A 17,474-nucleotide genomic window follows, 5' to 3' on the forward strand; every position below is an offset into this window, starting at 1 on the left:
GTCCAAATTGCATGCTGTCCAAAAAACGAGTCATCTTAACTATTTTTTTAATAAACAAAATCAGAGCACCTCTTAGTAGCATCGCAGTCCATTGGCTGGCTACCCATTCCACACATGACAAATGCTTAATGGGGCTGCTCCCCAATACGTAGCACAAGTGGCAGCTAGGGAATTTTTTAACTGGGGGTGTAAATATTTCTCTCCGATGTGGCATAGCGGAAGAGCGTAGCGAGGGTGCCAGAACCAATCAAGGAAGGTTCAGTGGGGTTTCCCCCAGCAATTTTTTTAAATAATGGGTTAAAATGGTACACTTTAGAACACACTTTTTAGAAAATTGGGTAAAAAGCCCCACTGTTTGCAATAGTTTTTATAGGGTTTCTCATGAAAACATCCAATAGATGCAAGTCACTAACAGTGCACAGGAGGATTTCTCCAACACATTTTCATGATGCCTTTTCGCACAATATGTGCCAGTATAAAACATTTTCACACTGGCTGTGCCCGTACATTTCCATACTGACTGCACCATTATACCCTATTATTCCCATACATACTCATGTTTGCTTTGTGCATAATGCCAGTAATGATACTATAAGAAAACATGTCCATGTTTGTTCTGCCAGTATATGGCAGTATACTCCAGTTGGGTTTACCATTAAAAATGCCCTGCCACAGTATGAAAATATGTCCAACCTGGCTGCACTAAAATGCCAGTCGAGCTGCATATTAACACTTATCCTACTTGCTTTATCAAGGATGCCCAAACAAAATGTCATACCGCAATAAGAAATGGCTAGACTGGTTGCATAAAAATGGCAGCTTTGATTTGTAATAGCACTTATCATGCCTGCTTTACCAAAGATGCCCAATAAAATTGCCATACTGTGTTGTGAATGGAAAAGTGCCGTAGATAAGTTGGTAAAATAGAGTACAGGGCTGAGCACGTGCTGCTTCCAATCTGGTCTGCAGGTCACAGGTTCTGATTTCAATAAGACAGCTTGTTGGGTTAATGTACTTGCACAAGAGATGTCTGTCCTGGCAGGTCTCAGGTTTGAATGTCAGTGAGGTAAGAATCCCAAGGGCTATATATGGGTGTAATGCAGCGATGTGTATCTAGGTTGCAGGTTGCAATGCCATTGGGAGGATTCAGAGGATTATGTGCTGCCATGCTGCGGCACTGAGTGTATAGCTTGCGGGATACATGTTCCATCCCCAGTACGATAGCTAAAAAGGGCTAATATGTCTCCCACAGACAGGTGGTTCCAGTTTTAGTAAATTCAGTCAAGGGTATCGGAACGCTGCATGTAACCTATAGATTACGTGTTTGAATCCTTGCGGGCCAACTCCAAACTTTCAACCTGAAAATGTCGACAAAAAGTGTACTTTTGAGTTTTGAATGTCATACAAGCAGCGCCTGTTAATGCAGTACTTGGATGCGCCGTCTACGAGCACATTTTGAAAATGCAAGCCTAAAGATGCCAACTTTCCGACTTTTCAGAAAGCCATAGTTTGTTTCTCTGTCTGTTCCTTGCCCCACAAGAGGCAACGGTGTGAGAGGGTTGCAAAGACGGGCAGGAAAGAGCAACATGTTCCAATTCACAACTGAAATAATTTGGGCAGGCAGATTGTTGAGTGTGAAACCAAAGTGATCTCCATAAAAATGTTCAAATGCGCCTAATGGTGAAATGAAAAGGAGAACAAACCCAGCCAAAAAAAAAGGCGAGAAATGTGAAATACAGCACATGAAGAGCCATCGGTTCTCACCCTCTGTAAAACCATAATATCTCTCAGTTGTGGTCTCCAAAGCCTGAGCAGTTGGAAAGGGGCCCAGAGGGAGTGGAGTGATTTACGATCGTCTGTGGGAGAGGGCGGTGTGGGGCAATTTATCACGGTGTCCCACTGCAAACGCTGCCGGCATCCATGAAGGTTTGGGTGGACAGGTGCGCTGTCGGGTTTGCTTTATGAAAGAGTTCACTTATGTGCCACAAAGTAACGTTTAGATTGAAGGGCTGCCCATTTAAAAGAACCCGTTTTGCACTCATCTTGGCGCGGCAATGAAAGTCCACCTCAGCACCGCTTGTCTCTCTAGAGATGATGCACACATGTTAAGGTGCAATGCAGACACACATTAAAACGGTTGTTTTCAACGTTTGCTGTTTCCTCCTATTAATGCAAATGTGCAGAGTTCACAGCACAAGCCATGCAGCCTGTACTGTGGGGGAAATTACTGCATTCAATCAAAATATAATTATGCTACACTCTTATTACATTGTAATTTATAAATATGTGGGCATCTCTTTTGTGGTAGTTCATTTAAATAAATGCATTACAGAAAGGTGAGTGTAATTTAGCAGCAGCTGGCTCCGTCAATCCATATGCACTATACAGAATTGGTGGGAATGACAGGCTGCTGAAATGAAAAACTTCATTCCCCAGCATGCTGTGCGGCGGGCCTGGCTCTGCGCAGTCCAGCGACAGCGCAGGACAAGGGTTTCTTGAGATGGAAGGCGAGCAGAGGGCTACCGGGATGGAACCCGAGGGCGGCGGCGGGCAGCAGATGGAGAGCAGGGAGGCCCTGGTGGCCCCCTGTAACAAGCTCATGCTGTACCACTGGACCCAGTCCTTCACCTCCCAGAAGGTAGGCAGCCGAGAAGGGGCGGGTTCAGCACCTGGACAGCACCCGAGGCGGCAGTGATGGGCTCAGGGGCGCAGAGCTGCAGAAGCATCACTTAGCACCGGCGGTCGCAGCTGGCAGGCACGCCTTTTTACACTGGTCCAGTGTATACGGGTGGGCGGGCCTTTGGGAGATGAGGCAATAGAGGTGGATTCATTCCAGGGGTGTCCGACCTCACAGTGGCATCAGCGATGCCAACTGGTGCCCCTCGACACCATGCACGTTGGATTGTAATGTAAATAACCACAACCCTGGCGTTTGTTTCTTTTTGACAATGGCGGTCTCTGTCAGTGCTGGCCTCAGATCATCGTCTGCAGTATGCATTGCTGACATATGCAGTGGTGTGCTTTTTCGTGGTTGTTAGACATGCGCTGACCCTTGCAAAATAGACTGTGCCGCTTGAGCTGATACCTCGACTGCGCTCTGAAAGGCTGTCTTTTTAGATTCGTGGGTACGACTGCATGTATGGTAGTGGATTATGTGTATTTGTTCTCGCTATGTTTAAATAATTCATAATTCACTTACTAAAGGATTCAGACTGCGAGGGGCTGGCCCGCCCCAATGGAAACCTTCGTACTGCCAATCCGTCGGAGAAACTACAGCTAAACAGCACACTGGTGTGCTGCTGAGTGAACCAAGGAGATTGTGCTCCTAACTTTAATCGTAGTCAGGGTAGTGTGGCTGGGGCTTGCCGGGCAGTCTCCCAAACTCTGGTCGAGCCAGGGCCTCACAGCTGCTGCAATCTCTTTTGTTTTATTTAATAGACTGCTTGACGTGACAGGTATCATGTTTCAAACAGTGTTTTGAACGAAACAAAAAAGATTCCAGCACCTGCGAAAGAGCACAGTGCCATTTTGTCGCTGACGACGGGAAAGACCCGAAGAAAAATGGAGGAGGCAGCATGATAACCGCTGCAGGGTCCTGTCCTCCTACAACTTGTTACCCTCCCCCTGGGAAAGGGGAGGGCAGTGGGCGGAACTGTGCCAAACAACCCAAAAGCTCGCGAAGGGCAAAACAAAGGAAAGGGGCGGAGAGAGCCTCTTTATAATCAGCGGGGTCCGACAGCAGAAACATCTCGCTCCTGCAGTGGGACCGCCATGCCAGAGGAAGGATTTCGTTTTCAGGTGGGACGCCCGCCTACCAACAGAGGACTTAGTTTTTCGTCTCGTTCCTGTTCCTTGGTTCGTGAAGCTGGGGAGCTCTGGTTCGTGGCGAGTTCCAGTTGGGGAAGGGTCCCGGCGATGAGGCGTTCCAGCGTTGAAGGCGTTAGTGCCAGTACGGAGAGAGCGTCGGGTTTCGCAGGCGAACTAAAAACGAGGTGAATATCTGAGGAAGTGGATGTTTTGGCTGAAATGTATAGGGTATTGGGCTCTCTCTAGTTGGTTGAACCAGCATCAGGGGCAGGCGTGACGGGGGCTTAGGTATAGCAGCGTTAATTATTACCTAAGGTTTGACAAATTCCTCAGTGTGTTGCAAACCGTTCTTGCAGGGGTTTTCAAGAATAGCAAGTGGTTTAATAGAGAGGCGCGGAGCGGCCCCAGAGCCCCGTCTACATGCACAGATTGCAGTTCCCGTGGGCTCCCCAAGTGAATGCAAGTTTACAGGCGAACACAATGCGGATGTATTGTCCAATTGTCTGCAAGTTACATATTGAAGGTTTCTGCCGTTTATTATTAATGGGGAGTGGTCGGCATGATGGGTGAATTGGAACTATGTGGTTCAACGTTGTCAGTGCAAAGTAAGGGGCGGCTTAGAGATATTCGGCGCTCTGGTGTGAGCTCACCCGCCCAGGAACTCCAGTTCCTTTATCTTTTCATGTTCTAGACGAAAGTGATTACTTTGGAGTCAACAAACTGGGATTACGATCTCAGCATTCCCTCGTGGCCAGAATGGTGTGATCTTGGGCAAATCACGTTGGGGTCATTTGAAACGGGCTGCGGGGAAAGGGTTCAGCAAATACAAAGGGCAATGCTTTATCGCCTCGATTTGAAGCACGCTTCAGTTCATTTTCTAGGGCAGAATAAGCTGAGAATGTTCACGGGGCAGGGCTGACATGTTTCTTTTACCACTACATCTGCTTTGCGTAGCACGGAAGGGTAGACAGGCTGCTGTGGCAGTGCACTGCTTTCTTGGCTTTAAAGTGAGCAGGTACAGAAGAAAGGGTAAGGTAATTAATCCGGTGCTGAGTACCCATAGTAAGTCCCAATGCAGGTGGGGCTTTGGCGTGGCTAAGTGGTGGACCTTTTCCATGCGATGCCATAATAGCACTGCATAAGAGGGGCGCAACTGGAGGACGGATGAAGCGTCTAAGCCCTGCACAGCACACAGGGTCGGAAGTAGGGGTTTGGGTTGCTCGCAATCATGCCATGGGAATACAGAGATGGCCTCATCCTGGGTAGATTAGATCAAGATATCAAACTGAGGTGGGCAACCATAAGCCCTGGGCGGGCTCCATACCCGCACTATGGGGCGGCAATTGAACGTGGGTATGCGCAAGGGTTTTCATTGTAAGTCATAAAGTGGTATAGCGCGACTAGGCACACGGTGAGTGAAATGGCATTTAAAGCGCAAAGCATAACAATGGTTAGTGGGTCAGGAAGAGAAGACGACAGTGAGGACGCGCGGCGGGGGCACACGTTTTGTAACAAAGGCGCAATAACCCGGGGGAGCATTGTAAGGTGGGCCCAAGGTTGCACGCAGGGCAATACAAGGCGGGCTCGGCACACCAGTTTCGTGGGCAACATTTTAATGCAGTACAAGCGGGGCAGCGAATGGTAACACGCAGCCGGAACCAACAAATGGATGTATACAATGCAACAAGGCTTTTTTTTACAACTCGCGTACACAAAGTGCTTCATTTATCCGGGACGAAGCCAGAGAGCATATCAATTGTTTATAATGCGCATATACATAAGTATTTCAGCTGCACTGAGAAGCCAGAGGTCAGGCCGTTTTTAAGGCGCCTATAACGCGAGTTTCAGGGACTCTGTACTGCAGGAGGTCATGTCAATTATAACGCGCTTATTTATACAAGAAAGCCACCTTGGCCAACGGTACCAGAGCATGGGTGGAAGCATGGGGCAGCAGCTGGGGGCTGGGCGCAAGACCCGCACACAGGCGAGTGGCTAGTTTCAGAAGGCAGAGGGCCGGGGATACGAGGAGGTATTTAGCAAATATCCCGCCAGCCGCAAGGTAAGGGTGTAAGCGCAAAGAGCACAAAGGACTGGTTTTTAGGCTTTCGGAAGGGGAATGTGGTTGCGCACCGCAAGCACGCCTGAAAGGCCAGGTTTTGTCAAGTTTGGGACAGGTTACGGTAACCATTTTGTGTGAACCTTTTGTGCCGGGGCGGCTTTACAAGGTGCCAATAATGACAGGCAGGGTTCCTGGATATGATGGTGGAGTATGACAGAATGACAAGGCACTGGAATATAAAGAGTTTCCCCTACAACTGGGAAAGTAATGAGTTGAATGGTCACAGACTTCGTATGTATGGGGCCTGTATGTGAACACAGAATGCCGGCGGCCATTGATCAGGGTTTGGAGCTCAGTGGTAGAGCGCAGGTATCCAGAATTTTCGTTTTGGCTGGGTTAGTGATTGGATTGTTATAGGAATGCGAGTGAAATCGTGTCTTAGAGTAGGGGGGCTACAGGATGGCATGTGTGTTTTTATTGGTGTCAATTTCTCGCATGCAGCGCATAGATTTTAGATTTGCGTGGTGCAGGGCTTCCATTTGCTGAAGTGTTCCTGGTAATGACGGAAGCACAATGTATTCATGGCATGGCCCTGGTTGTGTTTTAACGCAGGGGCAGGCTCTGCACTAAGGATTCCTTATGGGTTTCAGCTCAACAGCGTCACTACAAGGCTAGTAGAGCAGCAGGGGGGCGTGGTCTGTCGAATATGTGGTCCGTGGAACATGCAAGCACGGCCTCTGGGGGTACTGGTTATTAAGGGAAGTTTGGTGTGATAACACAGTGGTAAAACAGTGGTTGTTTTCAAATATAATGTGCAGCACAGACATACGAGAATGGTGTAGGTGTTGGGGCCCATTGTCTGAAGTTTCCCAGTGATGAAAATGTACCTTAAAAGGCGGAACACTTAATTCATGACATGGCCCTGGTTGTATGTTTAACAGAGAGGCGGCCACGCGTCAGGGACTTCTTGAGGGTTCCAAGGTCACTAGGGCCAATGTGAACATGATGGCTTTTGATTGAGATGCAGAAGCACGCCGATTAACATAACCCGATCAGGTATGGCTTGGGGAGCCTTTACAACAGACTAGGAGACAGGTGCTGCAGTTGTAGGAGGGTATCGGGGCGCATCAATTGGCTTAGGTCGGAGCCAGAATACAGTTATCAATGGTAGGCTTGTTGGAAGGTTGAGGGGTTTGGCCAGGGCCAGAGTGTAGGAAAAACTGTATTGCTAAACGGTTGAGGATATTAGGTTTGTATTAAGGCCGGAATTTTATAAAGGAAGAGGTGAGTGGTACAATGGGTAGAGTACACCTATTCTCACTACAAATACAGTTCTGTGGGACAGGTGAAGTGCACTGATCTTTGGAGGGTTTGACTCTCACGGTGGCCAGAGTTGATTTAGTGTGCAGGTAACTTGAATTGTGATTGATTGGCCACAGCGGTCGCTTTGAGTGGAACAACATAGCGCCAAAGGGTGAGGACATAAAAGTTGAAGGATGAGCAGTTTCAATTCCAAGAACGGCGAAAAGGAATTAACGGGCCATGCTTGGCGCAGAGGGGTTCGCTATTGAGAGCAATATAACGCCATGGGTATAGGACAATTGGTGGGACACGAATAATGGAAGGGGTCTAGCTTGGGTCAAGAGAACAGGGGTTTAAGATTATGTCATAGGGCTGTGGGAGTTGTGTAGCGTTAAGAACATCAAGCTGCTACCAAGTAAAACAAGGTTCTCTTGGCTGGCACCTGGCGCTGGGGACGGCAAGATGCTGGAAGGTATGATGGGGGTCATGTTGAAGGTGTACAGGTCAAGGGGGAAATAGCCAGGAGAGGTTGGGCGAAGCCAGCAGTACGGAAACCCGACGAGAGGCGGCCTGTCGATATTAAATTGCATGGTTGATCAAATGCCTGAACACAGTATGCAAAGGTGAAGCAGAGAGGGTGTTATTTACAGCAGCCTTTTTCCGTAGCAATTATTGGGGCGCTCATGGTCAGCGAGCTGGTGCCTGGGAACAAAGAGGGAAAAGGGAACGGGTTTGCCATTTATGTACGGCGGTCATAGAATGACCAAAAGGGGAAGGAGTGGCATTGATGCTTCAGGCCACTCAAAAGAGCTGGGTGTGCCCGGTGGCTTCAGTGGCACCATTGCTCCTACATAGGGGCGGCTCTGCCTTGAGCCTCTTCCAGTTCAAGAAAGGGAGGGAGCTGGCCAAAATGGGGGCTACAGCCGGGGGCGGAGGACATCATGAAATTAGAGAGATGGTCTTCAGCGTGTTTCAAACTGTATAACAGACCGGGGTACCAGCATTGCAAAGGAGGAGGAAACGCAGCGTTGGGTAGTGGGGCATTTGTTTATGGCAAATACCAGAAGCGAGCGGGGCACCGCAGCAGGAGGAGCTGACGGCCGGCGAGTGCTGAATTCAGTGGCACGGGGTGCCAGGGTTGAAAGAGGCGCAGCTACAGGGGATGCTGAAAAAATTGCTGGGTAAGCAGCAAAAACGAGATGTGCCGGTAATCCACTTGGGCGGGAACGATTTGACCAACTTGGGGAGAGGGGTCTTGTTGAGGGACATAAGGTTCCCTTTGCAGGAGATATCAGCACAGCCGGGCGAAAGGGAGACCGCGTGGTCAGAGGTGATTCCCAGGGCGGAATGGAGGGTGGCCGAGAGCCACACAGAGGTCGAAAGATCGAGGAAAAACCCAATGGTGCCATGGCAAAGTTCTACAAGGGCAGGGGCTTCCAACAAATCAGACATGGCCTGAGCAACTTAAAAACCCCAGAGTAGTTCTTAAAGGATGGCAGACATCTGTCCGCAAGGGGGTTGGTGCCATGGCAAAGTTCTGCAAGGGCAGAGGCTTCCAACAAATCAGACATGGCCTGATCAACTTAAAAACCACAGAGTATTTCTTAAAGGATGGCGGACATCTGTCCGCAAGGGGGATGGAACTCCTCGGCTGGAACATGGGTACTAAACCGTTGGAGCTGTAAAAGGAAACAGGAAAGAAGGGGAGCCATGGTGGGCGGTAACCCACCTAGTGGCGTGGCAGTGTTTGGGCCACCAAGCACAAATGATAGACTCCGGATGAGCCAGAAGGAAACCGGAATGGGTCTTCGCTCTTCCGGACCAGCACCTCTTGGGGGCCTAACGGCAGGGGCATCTGGTAGTAACGACTAAGGCTCAGCTTCCCCCAAAAAGAAACGGCACTCTCCCCACCCCCGGACACCTGCACGGGCAGGATAGGCTCAGGTACAAAGGGTCGGGGGAGTTGGGGGCCTACTATACAAAGGTATAGGGGGAAGCAAGTGAGATCCGACACGGAGCAAGCGCCACACTTGCAGACTGAAGTTCACAAATGTGTACAATAATTCTGTTGTTATGGAAATAAAACTGCGGCCAAGTTTGCCATTAGAAAATACTGTGTCATGCCAATTTATTGCTGGGAAAGAAATAAAGCGCAGCGAAGGAACATGCGCAAAGGAATAATTGGCAATAAGGGCAAATGGACAAATGCAGGGGTTACGTAGGTGCTGTATTTCTTTTGTTTCTTTTAAGACTGCTTGACACTGTAACAGGCTTTATCTGGAAAGCAATTAAGTAACTATGGAATAGCACAGCGCAGTGTGATACTGGCTTGTACACAGTAGAACTGGGTTTGAAGCCACAGGATGGGAAAATAAAAAAAAAGGCAAGGAAATACATTTTTGATTGACCCATGCTGGGGATTCAAACACAAGCCCTCCCTAAAACAAGCCACTATCATATCACACTGTGCTATTTGGGAATGGCTGGACTTCTTTTCTTTCATACAATATACTGCTTGACAAATAAAGACTTTGCCAAGCAGGCTATTGAATGAAACAGGGCCCAACATTTAGGCCACACCCCCTCGTTACAGCCCCACCCCGCTCGATTTCTCTCACCACTTAAAGCACTGTTTGTAGTTCTCTTATTTGGCGCCTAGAGGCTATTTCACTGGCAAGCATGGCGCTTTATAAATATGGTGTTAAAATCAGTTATACTGCATCCATGAACACCGTAGAGGGGTTAGGACGTGGAAACTTGTCCGCAAAGGTGGCGAAGAGTCTGGTCTCTGGATGAAGGGAGGAGCATAGCTGAGAAAAGCAAAGGAGGAAGTAGCATTCCAATGGGCAGAAAACATGAGCGAGGCAATGCTGGCTAGCAGGAGTGAATATGGCTGTGGTAGTGGCAATGTCCAATGTGATCTTTGCTGATGGATCTGACTGTGTGCTGATCAGAAAAGAGGAACTTAAACCTGCTCATAACGCCAAGCCTTTTCTCTGATAGAAGATTCTAGTACATTGTCATTTAGTACTAGAAATAGTGGATCGTTGTGTGGTGGACGCGAGATGTGCTCAAGCGAACCCTTACATTCTGGAGGCTTCTTCACCAGGTAAAGTTGATAAAACATGAACCCGTTTGCAGAGATGATAATCTGGGGTGGCCAGCACATCGGACAGAAGTGCCAGTACCAATATTTAGCCATGTGTAGATGAATGAGGGGAAGGCACACGGGGACTCAAAAGGGGAGAAGGGAAAACTGCATCCTTCAATGGGTATATTAAGTGGTAGCCGTCTAAAATTTCAGAAATAAAAGTTTGTGTGGTATAATTGTTTGAATTCCGGCTGTGCTAAAATTACGTACGACCGAAAATGTCGAAAAAAAATAGTATACTAACTCACTCATCCTCCTTTCTCCCCAAGTTGTAAGGAACCACATAAACTAGATTTCAAAAAAGGGCCTAGGCATACTCAGCAACTCTGTTGGAGAGAGGTCTTTGACACTAGCTGTAGTCGCATGTGTATTGCCTGAAGAGTCTATAGGCTCCAAAATGGCAATTGCCGTGCCACAGACACCAGACAACAGGGACACAGTGTAATGGCTTCACGCACACCGCTGTTGCGTCACTTCTGCGTGTGGGCGTTCCCTTACATAGTAGGAGGGCGAAGCAGCATAGCGGTTCAAAGGACTTTCAGCCCTGCATCACCGCCAAAGTTTAGCCTCCACAAAACAGCAGTAATCCAAGGACTGCTCTTATTGTAAACAATAATGGGTATTGTAGTTTAAGTGATGAACAACATAGGAAATAGTGGTACAAAGAATCTCATCACACAGCCAATAACTGCAGTTGCTGACAAAAGTAGACCAGAAAAATAAAACTTGTATTGAGTCAGCCTTTCACTACCTCGCAATGCCGCCCTCACACGAATTCTCACGTGATTTCGCAATCAGTAACCTGTGGAGCCAAAAGGTTCGTAACTGCCTCCCATGCTTTCTTCAGAAACCACCCCAACAATTGAGTAAGTGTTGACAATAAAAGGCAGTGGTTTTATTGCACATTACCTAATAATAATACACACTCATCATAATCATCATAATGATACATAATGTACACTTTTGGGCACAGAGTCCAGGGTTGTGCCCCCTAGCCCGTGCCGCCTTCCTCTTCCCACGACAATATGGGCCGCCGTTCGTTGCCCTGTATCTCTTCTCTTCTTTCTCTTCCCTTTTTTCTTGGGCGGGAGGTTTCTTGGGAAAGAAACAAGTATTCTGCGTACGCAGACTACTTGTTTGGTGTTCCGTGTGGAGTCCCAAACAGGATTGTACCTTCCTGCTGCTGGGGCAGCTCCTCATATTGTGTATGGCTAGCCTTAGGCTATGTCTGCTCGTGTGGGGGCTCTGACCAGCCCCGGCCGGCTGGCGCCAACAGCACTTCGCACCTTAGGGTGCTCTTTTGCTCCCTACCTGGGGGTTTCCTGCCTCCTGCCTTTGGTGCTTGCCACCTTCTCGTGTACTGTCTTGGCCCTTTGTTTCCCTCATCCTCCCTGGCACCGTGTGTCTGTGGGAAGGGCTGGGGAGAGGTGTTGCCCTTCCTCTGTGTCACTGGTTGCTACCTGATAACCTGTGATCTGCCCCTCTCCCCATTTGTCCTATTTTGCCTTGCAGGTTACTGGCCCCGGCTTTCTTAGCTATGGGGTGCCCCCCCCCCGCAGCGCTGTCTAGAAGTGTTTAGCAGGCAACTCCATGTAACGTACCATTTCCTTTCTACTGTTAATTCTGATGTTTAAATACTTATTTTCGTTTCCAGTTTTCAGTGGTTATGTTATGTGATGCAAGACCAACATTTAGCTACCATTTCGATATTTATGTATTATGTGTCTAAATTCACTTCGGTTTTTTCCCAAGCGGACATATCAACATTCGACATTTTCACGTACAACCATATTAAGTTGTTCATAGATCAGGATTGCAGAAATTAGGATGGGTCTGAAGGAGATGGGAATATTTACGTGAGGGCAGTTTCAGAGAAAAAACTATGTAATAAGAAAGTGTTATATGGCTTTGTGATGTGCTCCCGATGACCCTTTATTGACCAGGAGCATGTTTCATTTTTCCCACCAAACAACCTCCAGGAGTGTAATTCTGGGATTGCCAAGGTTAGTGGGAAACTCACTATTAGATTGTGTGAGAGCCAAATGGGGACCGAAACAAAGAGGGTAAGTAGCATGGATGTGGTTGATAAAGTCTGGCACCCTTTTGTGTGAAATGTTCTAGTGATGTGAGTGTGTCTTTGTGCCAGGGGTGGTCGGACTTTGAAGCCTTCTGAAACTGCTTGGTTATCACTGTTAGCGTGGGTGTGTTGAATCAACGCACAAGGGAACTGGAGAGCAAATGCCCTTCTACCTATGGCCACCGAGGGTCGGCTTTGAACTGTGGCTCCACTCGGAGCAAAGCTGTGGGTAGGACTGCCTGGAAGTCCTTTAATACCTGCAAAGAGTTTTCCGGGGATGGTTGTGGTGGTGTGGGAGGGCAAAATCCTCTTGGGCTGAGACTGAGCTTGTCTTGGAGTTAATTTGCATAGTCCAGCCTCATCTACCATTCTCTGTCATTAATTAAGTACTTCATTTTAAAATTCATCAAATTATTAAGATGAGTATTTATGATGTTCAGCTTGCTCATTAGGTGCAGCTGCTTCCAGGTGACTGTGGGCCAATTTATCGCTCCCCTGGTGCTTCATGTGAAGGTTATAAGTGCAGGTGCTTGTGGAAACAATGGGCCTGATTCCCAGAAATGTGTGCTGCTATCTTGCACCTGATTCCCAAAGGCTAAAGCTCAAGCAGATTCTGAGATGCCCACAGCATCTCAGAGATGCCCATGTGCACCTGATTCCCAAAGGCTAAAGCACAAGCAAATCTGAGATGCCCGGAGCATCTTTGAGATGCCCATGTACTATCCTACATCTGATTCCCAAAGGCTAAAGCACAAGCAAATCTGAGATGCCCGGAGCATCTTTGAGATGACCATGGGCTATCATTCACCTGATTCCCAAAGGCTAAAGCACAGGCAGATCCTGAGATGCCCGGAGCCTCTTTGAGATGCCCATGTGCTATCTTACACCTGATTCCCAAAGGCTAAAGCACAAGCAACTCTGAGATGCCCGGAGCATCTTTGAGATGCCCATGGCTATCTTACACCTGATTCCCAAAGGCTAAAGCTCAAGCAAGTCCTGAGATGCCCGTGGCATCTTTGAGATGCCCATGGGCTATCATTCACCTGATTCCCAAAGGCTAAAGCACAAGCAGATCCTGAGATGCCCGGAGCCTCTTTGAGATGCCCATGTGCTATCTTACACCTGATTCCCAAAGGCTAAAGCACAAGCAACTCTGAGATGCCCGGAGCATCTTTGAGATGCCCATGGGCTATCATTCACCTGATTCCCAAAGGCTAAAGCTCAAGCAGATCCTGAGATGCCCGGAGCCTCTTTGAGATGCCCATGGGCTATCATTCACCTGATTCCCAAAGGCTAAAGCTCAAGCAGATCCTGAGATGCCCGGAGCATCTTCGAGATGCCCATGGGCTATCATTCACCTGATTCCCAAAGGCTAAAGCTCAAGCAGATCCTGAGATGCCCGGAGCCTCTTTGAGATAGATGCCCATGGGCTATCATTCACCTGATTCCCAAAGGCTAAAGCTCAAGCAGATCCTGAGTTGCCCGGAGCCTCTTTGAGATGCCCATGGGCTATCATTCACCTGATTCCCAAAGGCTAAAGCTCAAGCAGATCCTGAGATGCCCGCAGCCTCTTTGAGATGCCCATGGGCTATCATTCACCTGATTCCCAAAGGCTAAAGCTCAAGCAGATCCTGAGATGCCCGGAGCCTCTTCGAGATGCCCATTGGCTATCATTCACCTGATTCCCAAAGGCTAAAGCTCAAGCAGATCCTGAGATGCCCGGAGCCTCTTCGAGATGCCTATGGGCTATTATTCACCTGATTCCCAAAGGCTAAAGCTCAAGCAGATCCTGAGATGCCCGCAGCCTCTTTGAGATGCCCATGGGCTATCGTTCACCTGATTCCCAAAGGCTAAAGCTTAAGCAGATCCTGAGATGCCCGGAGCCTCTTCGAGATGCCCATGGGCTATCGTTCACCTGATTCCCAAAGGCTAAAGCTCAAGCAGATCCTGAGATGCCCGGAGCCTCTTTGAGATGCCCATGGGCTATCGTTCACCTGATTCCCAAAGGCTAAAGCTCAAGCAGATCCTGAGATGCCCGGAGCCTCTTTGAGATGCCCATGGGCTATCGTTCACCTGATTCCCAAAGGCTAAAGTTCAAGCAGATCCTGAGATGCCCGGAGCCTCTTCGAGATGCCCATGGGCTATCATTCACCTGATTCCCAAAGGCTAAAGCTCAAGCAGATCCTGAGATGCCCGCAGCCTCTTTGAGATGCCCATGGGCTATCATTCACCTGATTCCCAAAGGCTAAAGCACAAGCAGATCCTGAGATGCCCGGAGCCTCTTTGAGATGCCCATGTGCTATCTTACACCTGATTCCCAAAGGCTAAAACACAAGCAACTCTGAGATGCCCGGAGCATCTTTGAGATGCCCATGGGCTATCATTCACCTGATTCCCAAAGGCTAAAGCTCAAGCAGATCCTGAGATGCCCGGAGCCTCTTTGAGATGCCCATGGGCTATCATTCACCTGATTCCCAAAGGCTAAAGCTCAAGCAGATCCTGAGATGCCCGGAGCATCTTCGAGATGCCCATGGGCTATCATTCACCTGATTCCCAAAGGCTAAAGCTCAAGCAGATCCTGAGATGCCCGCAGCCTCTTCGAGATGCCCATGGGCTATCATTCACCTGATTCCCAAAGGCTAAAGCTCAAGCAGATCCTGAGATGCCCAGAGCCTCTTCGAGATGCCCATGGGCTATCATTCACCTGATTCCCAAAGGCTAAAGCTCAAGCAGATCCTGAGATGCCCGGAGCCTCTTTGAGATGCCCATGGGCTATCATTCACCTGATTCCCAAAGGCTAAAGCTGAAGCAGATCCTGAGATGCCCGCAGCCTCTTCGAGATGCCCATGGGCTATCATTCACCTGATTCCCAAAGGCTAAAGCTCAAGCAGATCCTGAGATGCCCGGAGCCTCTTTGAGATGCCCATGGGCTATCATTCACCTGATTCCCAAAGGCTAAAGCTGAAGCAGATCCTGAGATGCCCGCAGCCTCTTTGAGATGCCCATGGGCTATCATTCACCTGATTCCCAAAGGCTAAAGCTGAAGCAGATCCTGAGATGCCCGCAGCCTCTTTGAGATGCCCATGGGCTATCATTCACCTGATTCCCAAAGGCTAAAGCTGAAGCAGATCCTGAGATGCCCGCAGCCTCTTTGAGATGCCCATGTACTATCCTACACCTGATTCCCAAAGGCTAAAGCACAAGCAAATCTGAGATGCCCGGAGCATCTTTGAGAGGCCCATGGGCTATCTTACACCTGATTCCCAAAGGCTAAAGCTCAAGCAAGTCCTGAGATGCCCGGAGCATCTTTGAGATGCCCATGGGCTATCATTCACCTGATTCCCAAAGGCTAAAGCACAAGCAGATCCTGAGATGCCCGGAGCCTCTTTGAGATGCCCATGGGCTATCTTACACCTGATTCCCAAAGGCTAAAGCACAAGCAGATCCTGAGATGCCCGGAGCATCTTTGAGATGCCCATGGGCTATCATTCACCTGATTCCCAAAGGCTAAAGCTCAAGCAGATCCTGAGATGCCCGGAGCCTCTTCGAGATGCCCATGGTCTATCATTCACCTGATTCCCAAAGGCTAAAGCTCAAGCAGATCCTGAGATGCCCGGAGCCTCTTTGAGATAGATGCCCATGGGCTATCATTCACCTGATTCCCAAAGGCTAAAGCTCAAGCAGATCCTGAGATGCCCGGAGCCTCTTTGAGATAGATGCCCATGGGCTATCATTCACCTGATTCCCAAAGGCTAAAGCTCAAGCAGATCCTGAGATGCCCGGAGCCTCTTTGAGATGGCCATGGGCTATCATTCACCTGATTCCCAAAGGCTAAAGCTCAAGCAGATCCTGAGATGCCCGCAGCCTCTTTGAGATGCCCATGGGCTATCATTCACCTGATTCCCAAAGGCTAAAGCTCAAGCAGATCCTGAGATGCCCGCAGCCTCTTCAAGATGCCCATGGGCTATCATTCACCTGATTCCCAAAGGCTAAAGCTCAAGCAGATCCTGAGATGCCCGAAGCCTCTTTGAGATAGATGCCCATGGGCTATCATTCACCTGATTCCCAAAGGCTAAAGCTCAAGCAGATCCTGAGATGCCCGGAGCCTCTTTGAGATGGCCATGGGCTATCATTCACCTGATTCCCAAAGGCTAAAGCTCAAGCAGATCCTGAGATGCCCGGAGCCTCTTTGAGATGCCCATGGGCTATCATTCACCTGATTCCCAAAGGCTAAAGCTCAAGCAGATCCTGAGATGCCCGCAGCCTCTTTGAGATGCCCATGGGCTATCATTCACCTGATTCCCAAAGGCTAAAGCTGAAGCAGATCCTGAGATGCCCGCAGCCTCTTCGAGATGCCCATGGGCTATCATTCACCTGATTCCCAAAGGCTAAAGCTCAAGCAGATCCTGAGATGCCCGGAGCCTCTTCGAGATGCCCCTGGGCTATCATTCACCTGATTCCCAAAGGCTAAAGCTCAAGCAGATCCTGAGATGCCCGGAGCCTCTTCGAGATGCCCATGGGCTATCATTCACCTGATTCCCAAAGGCTAAAGCTCAAGCAGATCCTGAGATGCCCGCAGCCTCTTCGAGATGCCCATGGGCTATCATTCACATGATTCCCAAAGGCTAAAGCTCAAGCAGATCCTGAGATGCCCGCAGCCTCTTTGAGATGCCCATGGGCTATCATTCACCTGATTCCCAAAGGCTAAAGCTCAAGCAGATCCTGAGATGCCCGCAGCCTCTTTGAGATGCCCATGGGCTATCATTCACCTGATTCCCAAAGGCTAAAGCTCAAGCAGATCCTGAGATGCCCGCAGCCTCTTTGAGATGCCCATGGGCTATCATTCACCTGATTCCCAAAGGCTAAAGCTCAAGCAGATCCTGAGATGCCCGCAGCCTCTTTGAGATGCCCATGGGCTATCATTCACCTGATTCCCAAAGGCTAAAGCTCAAGCAGATCCTGAGATGCCCGCAGCCTCTTCGAGATGCCCATGGGCTATCATTCACCTGATTCCCAAAGGCTAAAGCTCAAGCAGATCCTGAGATGCCCGGAGCCTCTTCGAGATGCCCATGGGCTAT

At 49.0% G+C, this 17,474-nt stretch overlaps 1 protein-coding gene across 3 annotated transcripts in view; it reads left to right on the plus strand.

Moving 5' to 3' along the window:
* Positions 1-2,445: 2,445 nt before the first annotated feature.
* Positions 2,446-17,474, plus strand: part of GDAP1 (ganglioside induced differentiation associated protein 1) — a 212,892-nt gene continuing 197,863 nt past the window's right edge. The window contains exon 1 of one of the 3 annotated variants that reach the window (XM_069621221.1): positions 2,446-2,638. In XM_069621221.1, the coding sequence (XP_069477322.1) occupies positions 2,501-2,638 (138 nt within the window). In that variant the 5' untranslated portion in view covers positions 2,446-2,500. Of the gene's footprint in view, positions 2,639-3,752; positions 3,993-17,474 lie in introns of those variants that run through there. The other 2 variants (XM_069621223.1, XM_069621222.1) reach the window with 2 other exon arrangements.

Source organism: Ambystoma mexicanum, chromosome 5q, assembly GCF_040938575.1.
Source record: "Ambystoma mexicanum isolate Mex_15411 chromosome 5q, UKY_AmexF1_1, whole genome shotgun sequence".
Classification (NCBI taxonomy): domain Eukaryota; kingdom Metazoa; phylum Chordata; class Amphibia; order Caudata; family Ambystomatidae; genus Ambystoma; species Ambystoma mexicanum.